The sequence below is a fragment of the Castanea sativa genome, chromosome 1 (assembly GCF_040712315.1).
Source record: "Castanea sativa cultivar Marrone di Chiusa Pesio chromosome 1, ASM4071231v1".
Classification (NCBI taxonomy): Eukaryota; Viridiplantae; Streptophyta; class Magnoliopsida; order Fagales; family Fagaceae; genus Castanea; species Castanea sativa.
Genome location: NC_134013.1, coordinates 13,844,150 through 13,858,178, shown reverse-complemented (window position 1 = coordinate 13,858,178; position 14,029 = coordinate 13,844,150). Strand labels below are relative to the sequence as shown.

At 36.9% G+C, this 14,029-nt stretch overlaps 2 protein-coding genes across 2 annotated transcripts; both read left to right on the top strand.

The window, feature by feature from the left end:
• Positions 1 to 1,157: 1,157 nt before the first annotated feature.
• Positions 1,158 to 4,169, top strand: LOC142621836 (lysine-specific histone demethylase 1 homolog 1). The gene has a single exon (XM_075795236.1). It carries the CDS (start codon positions 1,389 to 1,391, stop codon positions 3,813 to 3,815), a length of 2,427 nt encoding a protein of 808 aa, XP_075651351.1. The 5' UTR covers positions 1,158 to 1,388; the 3' UTR covers positions 3,816 to 4,169.
• Positions 4,170 to 10,334: 6,165 nt separating this feature from the next.
• LOC142621928 (uncharacterized) lies at positions 10,335 to 13,808 on the top strand. The gene is made up of 2 exons (XM_075795346.1): positions 10,335 to 12,261; positions 13,103 to 13,808. The coding sequence occupies exons 1-2, from the start codon at positions 10,561 to 10,563 to the stop codon at positions 13,568 to 13,570; spliced, it is 2,169 nt and encodes a 722-aa protein (XP_075651461.1). The 5' UTR covers positions 10,335 to 10,560; the 3' UTR covers positions 13,571 to 13,808.
• The last annotated feature ends 221 nt before the right edge of the window (positions 13,809 to 14,029 follow it).

The window sequence follows — 14,029 nt, the reverse complement described above, 5'->3', positions numbered from 1 at the left end:
CCTGCTCTCTTTGCGGCCTGAAGAAAAAAGAGAAACGAATCAAAGGTGATCGGGGCTGCCGGCCAAAAACTCTCCGATGGTAAAGTTAGTTTTTCCCTCTATATTTTTGGAGTTCCAACTTTTTTGGAATAAAATTCACATATCTTTGCCTTGTCTGAATCAGTCTTTATATAGTGCCTTCATAGACGGTTATTGAAATTGGAACCTCCCCTGGATTCAAGGAGGATCAAACGTAACTGCCATAACCGTTTAGGAGTTACACTTCTATTTCACAATGGATACATGACAGTTATGCGTGGGATAAGGGATTGTCACATTATATTCGGAGATTCTCCTAAGTATGATATCCTCGTCCTAGAATTCCCTCGTCGAGTGTGCTTGATAATTCCAAGTGTGGCATCCTCGTCCACGAATCTTTATGTGGACGAGTCCTCTCAGGGCAGGTTGTGCGCATCCCATGGACGAGGGATGTAGCTTCGCTATCATCCTCAGGACGGCCTTGTCCGTTACCCTCGTCCTGAGGATAACTCCTGGACGGCTGCCGAGGTGATGACCGTCCAAGGACGGTCTGAGCGTTTTCATCTCACATCAGATAATATCATGAATGAAATTTGGGACACTAGTTTATAACACATCCTCCAAATTCATTACACTCACTATTTAGATTTCTACAAAAGAACGTATTGAGACTAACTTATGATGCATTTGGATTGAGAGGAAAGGAGGGGGAGTAGAGTAGATATGACCCAAAATTAGCTTATTTTCAGCTAATTTTACCCTACTCTCCTCCATTCTCCCTTCTCCCCCTCAATCCAAACAAGTCCTTAAACTTCATACAAGAGATAAACAATATTTAAAAAAAAAAACTTCTAAAAGACACTAGAGATAAATAATTGTTGGCTCAACATAGTATGTGGAGAATCCAGAAAGATGTATCGCATGCTTCTACGAGAAAATAATTCTTCCAATACTTATAGTTTATTTGAAAATTCAAATCAGCAAAGGACAAAAAATAGTGAAAAATATTGGTTACCTAAATATATACTACTTTCGTGTTTGTGTGTTCTAATAAGTATTATTATTTTCTAATTTTACAACAACAAAAAAATGTTTCTTAAAAAAAAAACATTTAAAATACACATTAGACTGGTGGTCCCAGTTGGGCCATGTTTCGGATCCAACTTCGGATACTAGTGAATTCCTACCCAGTAGAGAAAATGGGCCATGTGTCCTCCCTTTTGAGTCAGTTGGCACAATAAGAGGAAGCCGCTTGAAGTAAAACTGAGGGAGTAATGAATCTGATTAAGCCCTAGAGAATACACTTAAAAAGTAGTAATATATTAGTCCACATCAAAATTAACATTGATATTTGATACTAGTAAACCCACATGGAACCAAGGGACCCAAATTCCCAACAACATGACCCCTCCGACAACCCTAACGACGTCGTATCCGGCGAGGGAGACGACTCCTCAGCTGAAACTGATCTCACTCTTTCAGCAAGTGCAACCCCTTCAGAAACCAATCCCCAAACCTCACCTCCCAAAACGACACCCGAAGCCCCCGTTTCGGACTCCCAAGACGACTCCTCCGACCCAATTCAAGAAGATGAACCGCCTCAAAACCCTAACCCGACCGAACCCGGCCCAACCGAGCCCGGTCCGCCTGCCAAGAAACGACGCCGTAGGAAGAAATTCTTCACGGAGCTCAACGGAAATCCGTCGCTCAACAAGAACCGCCGGTCGGAAATGGCGAAAGACGTCGACGTGGAAGCTCTGATCGCTATCTCGGTTGGATTTCCGGTTGATTCGCTCACCGAGGAGGAGATCGAAGCCAATGTTGTATCCACAATCGGCGGTGTTGAGCAAGCTAACTATATTGTGGTTCGGAACCACATTCTGACTCGGTGGCGGTCCAACGTGTCGGTCTGGTTGACCCGTGACCACTCGCTGGAGTCAATTCGGTCGGAACACAAAGGCCTTGTCGACTCGGCCTACCATTTCCTTCTCCACCACGGTTACATCAATTTCGGGCTCGCCCCGGCCATCAAAGAAGCCAAGTTGAAGTCTTTCGACGGAATTGAGAAGGGCAATGTGGTAATTGTAGGAGCCGGTCTCGCCGGTTTAGTCGCGGCGAGGCAATTGGTGTTTATGGGATTCAAAGTGGTAGTCTTGGAAGGAAGGGCACGCCCCGGCGGGCGCGTGAGGACGAAGAAAATCAACGGTGACGGTGTGGAGGCCGCGGCGGACCTCGGTGGAAGTGTCCTCACCGGAATAAATGGGAACCCACTTGGGGTTCTGGCAAGGCAATTAGGGTTGCCACTTCATAAGGTGAGAGATATATGCCCTTTGTATTTACCAGATGGGAAGTCAGTGAATTCTGAAATTGATTCTAAAGTAGAGGTTTCATTTAATAAGCTATTGGATAGAGTTTGTAAGCTTAGGCATGCTATGATAGAAGAAGTTAGATCAGTGGATGTTCCCTTAGGGACCGCGTTAGAAGCGTTTCGGCGTGTTTATAATGTGGCTGAGGATTTGGAAGAAAGAATGCTGTTGAATTGGCATCTTGCCAATTTGGAATATGCTAATGCTTCGTTGATGTCGAATTTGTCAATGGCGTATTGGGATCAGGATGATCCTTATGAGATGGGTGGCGATCACTGTTTTATTCCAGGGGGGAATGAGACATTTGTCCGTGCCTTAGCGGAGGAGCTTCCGATTTTTTATGAGAGGACTGTGGATAGTATCAGGTATGGGACGGATGGGGTGTTGGTTTATGCTGGTGGGCAGGAGTTTCGTGGTGATATGGTGCTTTGCACCGTGCCATTGGGCGTGCTTAAGAAGGGAATGATTGAATTCTTCCCTGAGCTTCCTCAAAGGAAGAGAGATGCGATTCAGAGGTTAGGATTCGGGTTGTTGAATAAGGTTGCCATGTTGTTTCCGTATAATTTTTGGGGTGGAGATATTGACACATTTGGGCATTTGACTGAAGATCAGAGTATGAGAGGGGAGTTTTTTTTGTTTTATAGCTATTCTTCTGTGTCAGGAGGCCCACTTCTTGTTGCACTTGTGGCAGGAGATGCTGCAATCAAGTTTGAGATGATGTCGCCCGTGGAGTCTGTGAGAAGGGTGTTAGACATATTGAGGGGTATCTTTCATCCAAAAGGGATTACTGTTCCAGATCCTGTTCAGGCGGTCTGTACTCGTTGGGGGAAGGATCAATTCACTTACGGATCTTACTCTTATGTCGCAATAGGCTCTTCGGGGGATGACTATGATATTCTTGCGGAGAGTGTGGGAGATGGGAGGGTGTTCTTTGCTGGAGAGGCAACTAACAAACAGTATCCAGCGACAATGCATGGAGCTTTTCTTAGTGGGATGAGAGAAGCTGCTAACATGCTTAGAGTGGCCAAGAGAAGGTCATTAATTCCAGCTGATAAATTAAATAATGTGAGTGAGGAAAGTGACAATTTGAATAAATTGTTTGAGACCCCTGACCTGACTTTTGGGAGCTTCTCTGTTTTGTTTGCTCCAATGTCAAATGACCTTAATTCCAATTCATTGTTAAGGGTGAAATTTGGAGGGGAGAAATTGGACTCTGGCGGTCTCTGTCTTTATGGCTTGATTTCTAGGAACCAGGTCATTGAGCTGAGTCGGGTAGATGGCGATGGGAACAGGATGAGGATGTTAAATCATGACTTTGGGGTGAGATTGGTTGGGAGGAAAGGCTTATCTGGTGTGGGGGAGTCTGTAATATCTCACATCACATTAGCTAGATCCAACCAAAATGGTGGAATTAAAGATGATGCTGCATAGATGGAGATCATTAAGTGATAGGTGTTAGTGGCTAACTCACTGCTTGTAGGAAATTCCTTAGACTAGCTCGAGGGAATTCACACTCTCTCATTCGAGTTGAGCATATGATTAAAGTTGGACCAAAGCTGCTTCATCATGTATAGTACTTGCATGCTCAGAAGACTACGTTTAAAATCAGGATTGAGTTGGTCCAAATTTTTTTTTTTTATTGCCTTTGATTTATTATTGAATTCCCCTTGGGACGGCAAGAATTTTTTTAATAACTAATTGGGAGTTATGTATCTTCTTAGATTGTTGTAAATTACTAAATTTTCATCATTTGGTTGAATTACAATTATTGTTAGTTTCTGTTAATTGTTCGTGCTTTTATCATCCATACAAAAGTTGCTAACCCAGCATTCCAAAATGTCTGACCGATTCTGGTGTTAACAAAATTTATGAAGAAGTAAGTTTGGACATAGTTCTTTCATTTTACTTAGATAAAAAAAAAAATATAGTTCTTTCATTTTGAATTTTTATTAGTCTATACATGAAATATTTCATATCTAAGTCATGAATTATTGATTTGTGGTGAGTTAGGGGCTTTTGGTAAATAAATCTTCCTTGATTGAAGAATTTAATTCCATTTGGCAGTCTTTAAATAGAAAAACCATGTACTGGCTGTCCTTCTGCCCTGTTCCTTTTCTGCCCTAATTTGTATTCTGTTCTTTTCGCTTACCGTGGAGCAAAAGCACTTTTTTTTTTACCTGTGTATTAAAAAAGGAAGAAGATTTTTTTTTTTTGGTGGAGAAGATTGATACTGTTACTTCCAACTATATTCATGTAACAAGCATAATTAAATGCGTTTATTTTGCTTTAAAGTAGAGATGGGATAAGTTTTATTATAGGTAAGATTTGTTTCCGGCTGAAGCTTGTGATGCATGGGGCAGCAAGTAGTCACTAGTCATTACAACTTACACCTAAATTCATCACACACAGCTGCTGAATTGAACTGATATTTGGCATTTTTCTCACCTTTGTTTTGCAAATAATTGACTGAGATGTCTATGATGATTGCAAAAATACTTGTGTTATTTACACTGTGAACTTGTGAAAGGTCTACCACAACAAATATTCCTTTGCTTGTAAGTTGTTTCGTAAAATACAGTTTTTCTTTTAGACACTGGATACGATGGCTGCCATAGGTACGCATGATCAAACCCAATTTCCTTTTTAACTTTATGTGGATTATTCCATTCTTTGATGCAGCTTGCATCTTAAAACTAGCTCTTTGTAGTGGGTGTGCTTTAAACAAGAGGGTACTCATTATAAACTATTTTAACCTTACCAATAAGCTTCTTAGCTCCTGTTGCTACTTGCAACCCAGTCAAATTGTCCCATGTAGTGCCCTTTTAGACAAAATGTATCAATCCTTACTTCTTGAAATGTATCAGTCCTTACTCAATACAACCCCTCAAGCTTGAAACAAGGGGAGCTGTAAACGAAATCTATTTTCCCAAAGCTTAAGCACATCTAGAAGCGAGATGGATTTGGCTGTGACTGTGTTTATGGTTATTTAACTTCTCAGAGCATTATGTGCTTTTCGTTCCTTAGTCTCTGAACATGGTAGGCAATCACACATTCCCAGAGGTATGTATAGCCATATACCCCTAACCCTGACTGTCCAACCCTTTTATTATTATTATTATTATTATTATTCAATAGTTACAAGTTACCATTTGAACAGTAAAGAATTATTAAAAAAAAAAATTTAGATGCCAATAGTAACATTTACACTGTTACTGTATCAACAATGTTAATTCATACATTTTAGTTTAGTCGTGAAAGAAAGCATACAATATTGTCGAGTTATAAGACTCTTAACCCATAAGTCCCTAACATTTTTTATTTATTTTTTATTATAGAGTTTTAATTTATGACGTCCGTTTTTAATGATTATGTTTACACTATTACAATAGCAACAATGTTAATTCACACATTTTAGTTTAGTAACCAAAGAAAGCATACAATATTGCTGAGTTATAAGACTCTTGGCCCATAAGTCCCTAATTTTTTGTTTTTTTTATTATAGAGTTTCAACCTATAACATCCATGTCTAATAATTGTGTTTACACTATTACTGTAGCAACAATGTTAATTCATACATTTTAGTTCAGGCATACAATATTGTTGAGTTATAAGGATCTTGGCCCATAAGTCCCTAACTTTTTGTTTTTTTTATTATAGAGTTTTAACCTATGATGTTAGTTTCAAATGATTGTGTTTACACTATTATAGTAGAAACAATGTTAACTTACACATTTTAGTTCAGACATGAAAGAATGCATACAATATTATTGACTTCTATTTGTAATGATTGTGTTTACACTGTTACTATAACAACAATGTTAATTTATACATTTTAGTCTAGTCATGAAAGAAATCATATGAGTTATAAAGCTTTTGGCTCCTAAGTCCCTAACTTTTATTATTATAGAATTTTAATTTGTTTCTACTGATTATGTTTATTACTATCAGACTATGACAGCAATTGGTTTTTAGTCATGAAAGAAATCATATGAGTTATAAAGCTTTTAGCTCTTAAGTCCCTAACTTTTTTTATTATTATAGAATTTTAACATATGATATCTGTTTCTAATGATTGTGTTTATTACTATCAGACTATGACAGCAATCGGTTTTTGATGTAGGTGAAAATTAAATCATATATCTTTTTCAACTATAAAAAACTTTACCAATTGAACTTACTAAAACCCGCATAAATCCTTAACTTTTTTTTTTTTGAGAAAGACATGAGTTCGTAACTTTACTTACGGACACTATTTGTGGGCAATTTACATGCACTAGGCTTTTTTTTTTTCTGCTAAATAATACTAGGCCAAGGTTTTTAAACTCAGACCGTTCAATGAACTGTAAAAGAAAGATGTTCAAAGTTTTTAAAGTCAGATCGAAGTTGAACCGAAGTCGAACCGGGATGACGTCATAATTCATTTAATAATTATTTAAATATAAATAAATATATTAAGTTAGTATAAATAGAAAATTTAAATAAAATAATCCAATTAAATATAAATATCTATATTTCAAATATATATTTTCATATCATAACTTTTACAAGACAAATAAGAAATATCAAATCATAAGCAAATTTAAATATAATATCTATTTATTTATTTATATATCTATACTACTATTTAAGCGGCTGTACATGTTTGGACCGGATTTTTTTGTGTTTCAAAATACATCTACACCCCTAGGTTTAAGTAGAGACAAAACTAAAGACAAAACTAAAGGATAGTTTGGTAAAAATATATGTCTAACTTACACTAAAATATTGCCTACAAAATAGGAACACTCTTCCACTAACCCACTTCTTCAAAGTAATTATACATTTATTGTTTTTTTAAATAGAAAAATAAGTTAAACACTCAACGTTTATCCAAAAACAAATCTAAATATATATAAAAAAATATATATATATATATATATATATATAAACAAAAAAAAGGACAATTCAGATTTTTTTTGTTCTAAAATACCCTTACGTTTCTATATTTACGTAGAGACAAAATTAAAAGAAAATCCAGTAAAAATAAAACCTTAACTTCTCCTAAAATATTGTCTAAATAATAGGGTTACTTTCCTATTGATTTTCAAATTTATTTATCCACTTATAAATTATATTCTCAAAATAAAATTATATATATAATAAAAAATATAGATTTTTTTTTGCTACTACTACTAAAAAAAAAAAAGCCTCATCTCACGCGCAAAACACATGGGATGAGGCTAGTTGATTAGTTAAACTTGTAATAATAATAATAATAATTATTATTATTAGTATAATAATATAAGAATTAGAAAGACACTCAAATAAAATAAAACAAATTATTTAATAATTTTAAATTGAAATAATTATTATATACTTAACAGTAAATATTAATTAAAATTAGAGCAATAATAGTACCATAATATTTTATACAAATTTTATCACAATTTGCCTAATATGTGAATGGTAGAGATGTAAACTCATAATATTTTCATTACTCACACTTTGCATGCGTCAAATTATAACAAAAAATTGTGTAAAATATTGTGAATCTACGTTCCTCTTAAAAATATTAAAAATATTTAATAAACCTATACTTAAAATATTTAATACACCTATCCATACGTGTTAGGTCACATTGGGCAGCTGAAAAAAAATCTAAATCTAATGGCTGAAATTTTTTTTGCTTTGATTAAAAAATTAAAACCTTTCATCATTTCCAAGTTAGCCACGTGAGGGACAGAACTTCAGAATTCAAAAGGAGTAAAAAAGTAACAAAAGTCAAAAGAAAGAAAGAGAAACTTAACCAAAAGAAAAAAGAAAGAAAGAGAAACACATACCTCAGCGAAAAAGAGGAAATTACAGAGCTCCATCGACAGAGAAAAGAAAGAGAAGAAGAAGAAAAAAGAAGAAAGAAGAAGAAGAAGAAGAAGAAGAATAAGCAGTAGCCGAAGACGAAGGCATGATCGGCGACTGTGTTGGCAGAAGACTAAAATACGTGTTACTGTAATTTGTGTTTTTATTTTATTTTTTTGATCTGATGTAGTTTGTGTTTACTGTTTATTTGCTGAGCAAATGTGGAGTTTGTTTTGGCGCAGACCCTGCTTCGTTGTGTTCTTCTTCTCTCTCTTTTTCTTTGTTGAGGAACTTGTCTTCTTCTTCTGTGGTTCTTTTTTTCTCCTTACAAATCCCTTTGTTCAAGATCTGAAATTATCAGATTTCCTTCCGATCTTTGTTCTTCTTCTTGTTCTTTCACTTCTTTTTCATTTCTTCTAGATCTGATCATAACTTTATACCGGTGAATTGACCAAAATTCACCGGAAAAGCTGAAACAAAAAGAAACCGTATGAACCTCAAAAATCGGTCACGGTTTTTAAAATCGTACGATCCGATCACGGTTCGCACGAATCTTATTTTTTTCTTCTCATAGAGTGGTTCTTAAAGCTAAAAAAAACCGCAAAAGTGAGAGGTTCGGAGTTTTTCCGGTCCAACCATACGGTTCTGTCCGGTTTCAAAATCTTGCCGTGGCTTTTTTTCAATGGGTGAGATTTCGATCTAGTATAAAAATAGGACACTAGACCGACACGTAACCAGATTTAAATATATGTCGTGTTCATATGACGTGGAGAGCTTACATGCCTAACCCTTTCTTACTAAACAATCATGAAATGAGAAGGTAGACAATCAGAACCTGTGTCGTGTATTACACGTGCGATACCAAGGAGCCTTGGTCGGTTGGTCCCTCAAGAAATTAGTACGAAAATTAAATTTGGGAAATGTCCGAAAGGTGCAGCCACCCCAAACCGACCACCTGTCCAAGTGACTCCTCCCTAAGTAACGTATCTTTAGGAAAGTGACAACTTCAAAGGCTTATAAAAAGAGTTATTCTATTTCCATAACTTTTTTTTTTTTCCCCAAAATCATGTTACGGTAAATTGTTAAATTGTGAGTGATTGTTGTTACTATTTATTCGAAGCTACCATTTTTTTTCTTTACTATTCACCATTTGTTATTCGCAACTTGTCATATCAAAATAGTGAGTTTGTGATAAATAAATTATAGTCCTAAATTTAGATTGAAAAATCCTTAGTCTCCGGCTTTTGTAATATCAAAACTGTGAGCCCATGATAAAAAAAAAGTTATATTCCTAAATTTAGATTGAGAAATTCAAAAGTCAAAAGTTATCAACTACAGTATTTTACAAACCGACTGATATGTTGGGTAATTAATAAATAAAAATATGTTATTAGTAGTAAATCTAGAACATATTTCTCTCAAAAAAAAAAAAAAAGGAAAGATAAGAATAAATAAAAATTTATCTCATAAAAATTTGTAAAATAGTGGGTAACTGTTCAGCTCTTCACGTCTAGATTTTTTTTTGAAGAAAAAAAGAAGGCCCCACAAGTGAGGCATATCTTGCACCTAACTAGTTATCTTCTTCCCAATGTATTTACTGCACCGTCCCCACTCACACACTCTTCAAGTTGGTCCCCAAACCGACCTTCTCATATTTATCCTCTCAAGGCCGACGACATTAACGGGTCCCACTAGTACAACCTTCCACATTCTTCTTACACGTGTCACGACGCCATTGGCCATAACTATAACTAAGCACCACCCAGTACACCATGTCTCTCTCATCCCATCTTTTCCACTTTCCTCTTTATCTTTTGACCACTAGTTTTTCTCACATTCTCACTAAAAGCCTACTCATCAACACGCTCAAACTTTGCTTACACTATCAGCCATTTGATTGGCCTCCAATGACAGTTGGCAATCAAAAAAAGCTTGCACTATCAGCCATTTGATATTCCTCCAATGACAGTTGGCAATCCAAAAAAGCGAGTGTAATTAAAGAATTTAAAACCAGAGAGTGAGAATAATAAAATTTTAGTTTCATCTCCAAATGAATGCGACACGTCGGTCGGTTACACAAATAAATAAAAAGACACGTCGGTTAATAATGAGCTCAATCGCGTCAGAGACGCGTAATATAATGCTATTATTTTTATGCTATTAATGCATAGTCTGTAATCTGGATTCCTAACTTCCTATATAAACCTGTAATACTACTCTCATTTCATAACGCATATATTCATTGTTACAGAAACTTGAGAAAAAACATTTCACAAACTTTTCATTTGGTTTATTCTTTTTCTGTGTACTTTTGTGATAATTATTTGGTAGCGAATCTATTATGGCGGAGCATCAGCACAACAAGAATGAGTATGATATTACTACTACCTCCCCTGGTGGTAATGAGGAAGTTGTGGAGAGCAAGAGCCGAGGCTTGTTTGATTTCTTGGGGACTACTACTACCACCCCTGCTGGTAATGAGGGAGCCGTGGAGAGCAAGAGCCGAGGCTTGTTTGATTTCTTGGGGAAGAAAGAGGAGAAGAAGCCAAAAGAGGAGGTGATGGAGGAAGAGAAGAAAGATGGTCTCTCAGGGAAGAAGGAAGAAGAGAAATTCCCTGTTTCTGAATCTTATTCTCACCCAAAGCCTGAAGAGGATTACTACAAGGAGGAGAGGAAGGAAGAAGAGAAGAAACATGGTCTTTATCAGAAGAAGGAAGAGGAGAGAGTCCCAGCGTATGAGTCTCATTCTCAATCAAAGCCTGCAGAGGATTACTACAAGGACGAGAGGAAGGAAGAAGAAAAGAAACGTGGTCTCTATCAGAAGAAGGAAGAGGAGAGAGTCCCAGCGTATGAGTCTCATTCTCAACCAAAACCTGCAGAGGATTACTACAAGGAGGAGAGGAAGGAAGAAGAAAAGAAACAGGGTCTCTTCCATAATAAGGAAGAGGAGAAAGTCTCAGTGTATGAGCCAAAGCCTGTAGAGGATTACTACAAGGAGGAGAGGAAGGAAGAAGAGAAGAAACGTGGTCTCTTTCAGAATAAAGAAGAGGAGAAAGTCTCAGTGTATGAGCCCCATTCTCAACCAAAGCCTGTAGATGATTACTACAAGGAGGAGAGGAAGGAAGAAGAGAAGAAACGTGGTCTCTATCAGAAGAAGGAAGAGGAGAGAGTCCCAGCGTATGAATCTCATTCTCAACCAAAGATTGCAGAGGATTACTACAAGGAGGAGAGGAAGGAAGAAGAGAAGAAACGTGGTCTCTATCAGAAGAAGGAAGAAGATAGAGTCCCAGCGTATGAGTCTCATTCTCAACCAAAGCCTGCTGAGGATTACTACAAGGAGGAGAGGAAGGAAGAAGAGAAGAAACGTGGTCTCTATCAGAAGAAGGAAGAGGAGAGAGTCCCAGCGTATGAGTCTCATTCTCAACCAAAGACTGCAGAGGATTACTACAAGGAGGAGAGGAAGGAAGAAGAAAAGAAACAGGGTCTCTTCCATAATAAGGAAGAGGAGAAAGTCTCAGTGTATGAGCCAAAGCCTGTAGAGGATTACTACAAGGAGGAGAGGAAGGAAGAAGAGAAGAAACGCGGTCTCTTTCAGAATAAAGAAGAGGAGAAAGTCTCAGTGTATGAGCCTCATTCTCAACCAAAGCCTGTAGAGGATTACTACAAGGAGGAGAGGAAGGAAGAAGAGAAGAAACGTGGTCTCTTCCATAATAAGGAAGAGGAGAAAGTCTCAGTGTATGAGCCCCATTCTCATCCAAAGCCTGTAGAGATGTACAAGGAGGAGAGGAAGGAAGAAGAGAAGAAACCCGGTCTCTTCCAGAATAAAGAAGAGGAGAAAGTCTCTGTGTATGAGCTTCATTCTCACCCAGAGAAGTACAAGGAAGAGAAGAAGGAAGAAGAGAAGAAACCCGATCTCTTCCAGAATAAAGAAGAGGAGAAAGTCTCCGTGTATGAGTCTCATTCTCACCCAGAGAAGTACAAGGAAGAGAAGAAACCTGGTCTCTCCGACTTGCTACACCGACCTAACAACAGCTCTAGCTCTGTAAGTATTTTATTTTTAATATCTATTTCAATATCTTCCATATTTTTTAAATATTTTACAGTTTTTGTTTTAAAAGTTTTGTTTTGATTGTTCAATGAAATTTCTTGTTTGTGTTTATTATCTTCACCAATATATATATATATATATGGTATTTTTGGATTCCTGATAGTTGAGATTGTAAAACGTAGGACCTGAAAGTTGGAACCATTAGAAATAATGGATCTGTGTGTGTCATCGTAGTCGTCGACTTACATATTTTCAAAGGAGAGTGCCGATAAAAGCTTTTGTTGTTTTTTTTTCATCATTTGCATGTTGCATCCCATGAATGACTGCGGGACTTTCGTCCCTTGGCAGCTTTTGTAAATAACTGGGGCCCATAACGCCACGTGTAATAATTACAGCCTCCGTACGGAACTTTAATTTTTACAACCACATACTACCACAATTTGTGACATTTTTATCTTGTTAAGGTTGTCGCCTGTGAATAGTCAACTATTAATTTTACTGATAACTTATTGTTGAGGTAAATAGATTATGAATAGTCAATTATTATTTTTAGAAATTTTAATGTTAATTATAAATAGTCAATTTTGCTTTCACAAATTTAGTTATAACTTATTAAATTAGTTACTATGAATGATGAACGGTAATTTTCACATTGACTTTTTTCTACGAAATGACCGAAACTTCTTTTTATCATGGCATATGTTGGACTTATAGCTTGTTTTACCCATATTCACATCGGTTTGTCCGCATTTTTGAAAATGTGAGTCCATCAAAGCCCTTTTTTCTAACCTTTGGATAATTTGTAATTGAACTTTGGATTGTTTGAAAATTGCAGCCTAGGGATGAGAACGAAGGTGAAGGAGAAGAGAAGAAGAAGAAAAGGGAGGAAAATAAGGGACTGAAGGATAAAATCAAGGAGAAGATAGGTGGAGGAGACAAGGCAGAAGAGAAGAAGCACGAGGACACCAGCATCCCAGTTGAGAGGTACGAAGAAGAGGTAGCAGTTCAGAAACTCCCACTCCCACAGGCACCATCGTCAGAGCCAGCTCACGCTGAAGAAAAGAAGGGCTTCCTTGGAAAGATTAAGGGAAAACTTCCAGGCCAGCACAAGAAGCCTGAAGAGGTCACATCTCCTCGTCCTCCTTCGGTTGCAGAGTATACCACTTCTGAGCCACCAAGTCATCAGGAAGGCGATGTGAAGGAGAAGAAGGGCATTTTGGAGAAGATCAAGGAGAAGATCCCTGGTTACCACCCAAAGACTGAGGAAGAGAAGGCGAAAGAGAGAGACTCTGCTGCCTATTAAGAACAGCTCGTTGTTGTGTTTACAGGAGTGTTGATGCTTGTGTGTATTGTTTGTTAATTTGATATGCTGTGTTTTTTTTTTACACATAAAAAAATACTTTGTATAAGCGCTGTTCAGGTGCTTATATGTAAGTTTTGTATAAGAAAGAAAAGTTGTTATTTGCTTTTTGTTTTTAATTAAAAAGTATTTGCGAGTTATATAAATATGCAATATTATTTATTGGATTGGTTAGCTACAATGTTTTTGTTTGTAACTTAATTTGTATGCTTTGTGTCATGGTGGAAAGAGGAAGGGGTAAAGAGAAAGAAGAAGCTTTTAATTATTCGACATTGATATGATTTCACTTTGTGTCTTGGTGTATTCACGAAGGTGCAGGTGATGATGATCTCTGACCCACTTTGAAAACCGACTTTATCTTGATGAATTACGAAAGCAAACAAAACATATGGCCTAATCAGT